The 6,984-nt window shown below is 32.5% G+C and overlaps 1 protein-coding gene across 1 annotated transcript; it reads right to left on the bottom strand.

The window, feature by feature from the left end:
• Positions 1 to 1,307: 1,307 nt before the first annotated feature.
• LOC120637117 (repressor of RNA polymerase III transcription MAF1 homolog) lies at positions 1,308 to 6,652 on the bottom strand. Its single transcript, XM_039908772.1, has 4 exons — positions 5,952 to 6,652; positions 4,850 to 4,970; positions 3,684 to 3,961; positions 1,308 to 1,902 (listed from the first exon to the last, which is right to left on the bottom strand). The coding sequence occupies exons 1-4, from the start codon at positions 6,155 to 6,157 to the stop codon at positions 1,842 to 1,844; spliced, it is 666 nt and encodes a 221-aa protein (XP_039764706.1). The 5' UTR covers positions 6,158 to 6,652; the 3' UTR covers positions 1,308 to 1,841.
• Positions 6,653 to 6,984: the final 332 nt, after the last annotated feature.

Below are 6,984 nucleotides of genomic sequence, written 5' to 3'. Positions count from 1 at the left end.
CATCAAAAGTTGACACCAAATTCACTACTCTGGAAACTTGACACCAAATAACCTTAGATTCAATACAAATCCATAATTTGAATTCTTAACCTATGTTTCCAACGAGTTTGTTTCAATTTGGTTGGCAGATACAATTAGGTATGTAATGTATAATAATGGTATCTGCGTTATTCGGTGGAAACTTTCCACAGTGGCAAGCTAAAGTTGATGTCAACTGAGCTACAGAATAACTCTGCAGGCCATTAGGTGAGTTTGTGGTAAATATCTGCTTTTAAAATAGCCAATGTAGCGCATTGTAGCAGGGCGGGAATTATTATTTTGCACCTTCTGTAAATATTAATTGCTTTAACATAAAACACAAGCCATTTTCAGAAGACAGTTTGTTTCAATTTGGTTTCGAGTATCGTCAATTTATAAATAACAGGGATAAATACCAAGGGCGTTACTACCTTCCCTTACAACAGTATTAATTTAATATTGTTGACGTTTGTCGTAGATGTCACTTAATATTTAAGATATTAAAAAATTGTGCAGAGATCCTTCAATATAAAGTTTGTTCGCAAAGTGTTATAATATACAAGAAAAAATATACATATAATTGTTAAAAGTTATTTTAATTATACTGCCGTTCTGAAAAAGAAGACTTTTTGACATTTTGCCAAAACTGTGTCTCGGACTTTCCTGTTCTGCAAAAGAAGCTTACGTTTCCGTTTTCAAAAAAGAAAAAAAAACGAGTAAGATACGTTCAGTAATATAAGACCTTTTTGTGACAGCTCGTCCGGAAAAGTACTACCGTAACGTTTTTTTCCGCCAAATAGCATTGCTTGCCGGTGTAATTATAGACACATAAATCTTAATACCTACACCTGAGGTTTGTGGACAAGGCGACACTTTGCATGCGCTGCGAATAGTTAGTTGCTTGTTTGTAGGCAATGGTTTTACTCGTACCATTAGGTTGGCCATCGAATTGGTTCGTCAATTACAAAAATAAACTAAAAATATAGGCAGCTTAACGTCAAGACGTCAAAAATAATACTAAATACAAAGCAATGATATCGGTTATTGAACAAAAATGTTTAAGGCGGAACAAATAATACCAATGCATTTTTATGATTATTAACAGTTTACAATATGAAAATTCCCAAATTAGTGATCTTCCGACCTAAATCGTAGAGAAATGAAATAACATATCTCGTTTTTGCAATGAAAAAATAAAAAAAATAGATTTTAATTTTGTGACAAATATATTGAGCTTCTCGTTATTCTTATACACAAGAAATATAAATAAATAATCAAAAATAAAAACTGGATTTTTTATTTTAGGTCAGTCAAAAGAAAATAAAGAGGAAACATTATTTATCACATTAATAAATTCTTCTGCAAATTAATTCTTTTGCATTTTCATATTTTTAATACAATATTATATTGAAAATAATATTACTCATACAGATATTTAGTTGAATTCTGAGTGTAGTGTGTATTATCTTAATAATAATTATGTGAGTTAAGTGAGAACAGTTCAATTATGGTTTTCTTATATCTATTACAAAAACAATAACACAAGTGCTTATTATAATTAGAACCTACACAAACTCCATAACAAATAATTGTAATTTCATGTGGGTCAGCAGATATAAAACAAATATAATCTAAACTGACCTTCACTTCTTCCAATAACATCTTAATCATTTTTTAATTGATCTTCTATCTTAGACTTTTTTTTTTAGTTTTTTGTTAATTTATTTTCTTGAGTTATGAGTTGTATCTAAAATCTATTATTAGCATTACAAGAAAATATGAATTAAATTATAATCCGAATAAAGAAAAATGAATAAAAATCTTTAGTTATACTCCTCATCTTCGTCCATAGCGAAATCAACTCCAGAATCAGCACAAACAGGGCTGCAATAAATTAAAAGACTATTACATAAAACAAGTAGCCAATATTTTAGTATATTTACCTTATTCCTACGTCTAGAATGAATGAGTGATTTAAATCAAATCAACTTAACTTATGAACCTTGTTATTTATAGCTAGGCACAAAACAAGTATTTCATATTTGTACGAGACTAACATACTTAACTTGCATAAAATATACTTGCGACCTATATACCACATGTACTAAACTTGTGTAAAAGACACATGACTTTTGTATATGAGATGTACTAAACTTCCATAAGAGAAACTTGCAACCTTTATACCACACGTACTTAACTAGAATAAAATACACTTCCCACCTACATACGAAACGCACTAAACTTGCATAAAAGACACTTGCGACCTGTATACGAGACTTACTTAACTTGCATAGAAGATATTTATTAAAAACTTACGACCTAATTAATACCTTTACTTAACTTGCAACCCATATACCACACGCACTAAACTTGCATAAACGACACATGCCTTCTGCATACGAGATGTACTAAACATGCATTAATAAGCCACTTGCGATCTTTATACGAGACGCACTAAACTTGCATAAAAGACACTTGCGACCTATATACCACACGTACTTAACTTGCATAAAAGACACTTTCGACCTGTATACGAGACATACTAAACTTGTAAAAAAGATACTAGCGATCTGTAGATGAGACGCACTAAACTTGCATAAAAGATACTAGCGATCTGTAGATGAGACGTACTAAACTTGCATAAAAGACACTAGCGTCCTGTATACGAGACTTACTTAACTTGCATGAAAGACACTTGCCATCTTTATAAGAGACGTACTAAAGTTGCATAAAAGACAATTGCGACATGTACACCATACGTACTAAACTTACAAAAAAGACACTTGCGACCTGTATACGAAACGTACTTAACTTGCATAATAAATACTAGCGATCTGTAGATGAGACGCTCTAAACTTGCAAAAAAGACCTGTATACGAGACGTACTTAACTTACATAATAGACACTTTCGACCTGTATAAGAGACATACTAAACTTGCATGAAATCACTAGCGATCTGTATACAAGACCCACTAACTTGTATAAAAGACGCTTGCGCCCTTTATACGAGACGTACTAATAATAATAATAATAATAATGATATAATGATTGGAAGCAATGCTCTCATCTCTCACCAGATAGAAAATTCCGCTTTTCTCGGTGGAGTATGCTACTTGACGTTTCAAAAGTGCTTATAAACTAGGCCTACTGTTTTTTTTTACTCTGTGGGAACCATTCCAGTACTTTTTCGGAATGAAAGCATTCAATGGAGCCTCAATCTCTTTGCAAAGATCGGCGCAGTATTAGAGTTGAATATAGTAGTTAACAAACAAGTAAAAATACAAGTAAATAAATTTACCTATTTAAAGATAATATTACTATGTATGGATGGATTGTACATTATTTTTTTACTACAAAGTTATTGAACTTGATTATGATTTTTTTTTATTGTAAGAAAAACTATCCAGTTCTGAATTGGTATGAATTGGTGGGATATTGTGTCAATACATATTATGTTTACTTTATATCAAATATTACTATTTTTATTTTTAGTATGTAGTTAGGTTTTAACAAAGTTAAAGGTAAAAAAATTTACAATTTTCAAACTTTATTTCTGTTTACCTTAAAATTTTTGCCTTTCTAATTGGAACAATTTTTTTTATATGATGATTTTGTAGCTTTTAAATAGCTAATCATTATCATTTCAATAGAAATATTCAACTTACCTCATTGCTCTACATGTGAAGAAAACAATTCGTTTCAGCTTCTTGTTGTAAAAGAAATAATTAAATGTCCACAGACAGCCAGGCTCCCCAAATGGATCGCTGGCCAAATCAGGGTTATAGCTGTATATACGGCACTCTGGTAGGAGTACCTCCTCATCAATGGCAGCCCATAAAGCTGGTCTGAGTTGTCGCCAACGCATCCCTCCCACAGCAGACAGCGCTGCATCCACAGCACCTTGCACCCAACTCAGAGATGGTTCTGCACTGAACTCACTGCTCTGTATAAATTAAATGAGAATGTAAAATTCAGTAAAACAGTTAATGTAAAAATTTAAAAAGGATGAATAAATGAACACCCTAACTTTTTATCTTTTAATCTTTCTTCAAACTGTATACAATTAAATGTAAATGTATTAGCCTTATTTTTAACTAGCCCCTTCTACCTAGCGGCTTTATAAACGTATAAGTCAACATTAAGACTTTTTTTTTACTTTTAAAGAAGAACAACTTTGTCATAGACAAATTTTATCTAAACTGAAACTTTAACCTTTAAACCGTTTAAGCACACGGCGGAAGCTGTAAAAAGGAAAAAACCCTGATTTTGAAATACTACTTCATTTTCTATCAAATCAGATATAGTTAAACATTGAAGTAAGTGACCACAACCAGTTTCTGCACCACCAGCATATTTTCTGTAGATTTTATACATGTGGATTTGCCGCAAACGGTTGAAGCCGGTGGCCGCCACACTTTACAAATCGTCTCTGCTGCTCATGGGAGAAAATTTGCGTGTGGCAGCATTGTGGCTGTGGCCAGTGGCCCATATGCAGGGCTTCAAAGGGGTTTTTCAAATAAATGTATAGTTATGCGGTAAATGTCGAGAAATGTTTTTATTGTAGCGAAAACTAGATTTTTATTCTGTACCAAGGTTTATAATTTGTCTAAAAGTCATGATTAGTTTTGTCATCCTCAATGCAAATGAGCAATTTCAATTTACAATATCTAACAATTATTTATTTTTTTATTATGTCCAGTAGCATTGGTTTCATGATTTATTTATATATCACAATACAACCTATAGTGATAAAGTATTGAACAAATTTTATCAATTATTTGTAAACTTAATTACTAATATCATTTTATATTTTTTGATAGAGGATAATTACCTTAGCCATTGAAAAGTCATAATCTGGAAAGGCAGCATTCAGTGTGGCAATCAAATAGAATAAAGTTTTTCGAGATATTGTATCACAGAGTACTCCCTCCTCATCACCCGACAGACTTCGGCTGAAAACAATTTATGTATTTAAATGTATTACAATATTAAAAATTGTTGTCTGAATGACAATTATTACTAAATTTTTAAGTTTAAGCAAGCAGTCTACCACCAGACCTTCCCAGAGATAACTAAGAGAGAGAGAAATAATAATTGCCATATTGCTCCTGCCGCAGATTGTACCAGACAGGACACTAAAAGCTTTTTATGATCAACTAGCATTTGGCAGGTTTTTCACCACTTACTTGTTTTTTTAACTATCTCAAAGCAATAGATTACATTGATCTATTGCACGAACACAGTGTAAGAAAAAAAAAACTAACCAACCCATTGAATATGAATATTAAAATACATAAAAAAAAATCCTATTATAATATTAAGGATTACTTAAACAATAAAAAAGCTTGGGTGTGAATTGCTCTAGCTTCATAGCTTAATATAAATTTACAGGAAGATGGTAACAAAAAAAAAAAATTACCCGGCTAAGTTTGTTGTTGACTCTTCTTAGACCAGGGCGCGTTTGGAACCCTCGTAGCTTTAGATTTAAGTTGGTGAACGAAGTTATCACCATCCCCTTACAATTATGTAAACAAATTTGTATGAACGCTTCATAAGTACCTGTGATAGGCTTACATGAATAAAGAAATTTTGAATTTGAATTTGAATTTATAATATGATACAATATCACAGTACTGTGCTAATTCTACATTTCTCTTAGACTTGATTGTCTTATTTTTGTAAAAAAAAAAAATTATAATCTTATATTTTTCTAAGTGTACTCAAACTAAAAATGGGTTGATGGATTACCATCAAATATGCTGTGAAACAGACAGACATAATTTTTACAATACTGGCAACAATGGTAGTTTCCAAGAATACTAATAAGTTATAACAGAAAATGGTTTTTATGCAATGGACCACCTGCCTCCCATAAGCCTTCTTCAAGACTAGTGTGGCAAGAAGAAGATGCAGCAAATGGTGTTTAATCTTACCTATACAAAACACCTTCTGGAGGTGATAAAGCCTGAAGATTGTGAGTGGTTTCTCCATCAGCCGTGAAGCGCTTGTAGAAAGCTTTTTCTCCACCTGCCATTTTGCAGCTGTAGCTCTCTATTCGGCCTTGAACAGCGCTGTCTCCATTCAGGATGGACAAGGCACTGCTCAGCGCCTCAAGGTTTCCGCTTTCTAAGAGTTTCATTTTTACAAACTTTTAACGAAAATATTTAGCCTCTCAAATTGTTTGTTGTTAACGTTGCGCATATATTCGAGCACGGTGCACTACTTCTGTACATAGCAGAGGGGTGTATAAATATCCCTTTCCTTTTTGAATGAAGAAGCTTCACACTCGGTATCAAGTTTGTCCTCTGTTCTTCTTCCGCGCTGGTGGGATGCGGGTACATCACAAATAAGAAAAAGAAGGTGTGTTTATAAATTGCTGTAAAAGCTTAGAGTTTATTTTTAGCTTGTATTTGGCTTAAGCACAACAATGGCGCGTCACTTCACTGGTCGTCCTAGAAAGGGCACAGAAACACTTTATTTTACTGCTAGAAGTCAGAATCCATAGAAGACATCGTTGAAAACAATCAAAAGCACACAAATATCACTGAAAAACGGTATTTTAACATAAATTAAACACAGTAACAGAAGTTATTCGATATTTACTAAGGTATCTACGAATAGCACACAAAAACAAGCAAGATATAAATGTACCATAAACAAATATGAAGTCATAGATGTGTCATAGCTTGTTTTTGAGATCAAAAAGGTAATTCGTCTGTGGTTCACAAAGATACTTTAAAAAGAGCTAGAATCAAAAGCCGTAATAAACTTTTTTTTCGGTGACGTTAAATTGACAATGACATTCCTCTAGATGTTTTTGTAATCTATTTTCAAGTTTGTTTTGAATATGGAGGGTAGAGGTAAGGAGAGTCATCTGTGTATATGAAAAAGTGTCGTCAAAATGTATTAAATTAGGATGGCGCCACATTTGCATCAGGGTAACTCTTAAAAGAAGCGCCAAATATA

This window comes from Pararge aegeria, chromosome 3 (genome assembly GCF_905163445.1).
Source record: "Pararge aegeria chromosome 3, ilParAegt1.1, whole genome shotgun sequence".
Classification (NCBI taxonomy): domain Eukaryota; kingdom Metazoa; phylum Arthropoda; class Insecta; order Lepidoptera; family Nymphalidae; genus Pararge; species Pararge aegeria.
This window is presented reverse-complemented; position numbering and strand designations above follow the sequence as displayed.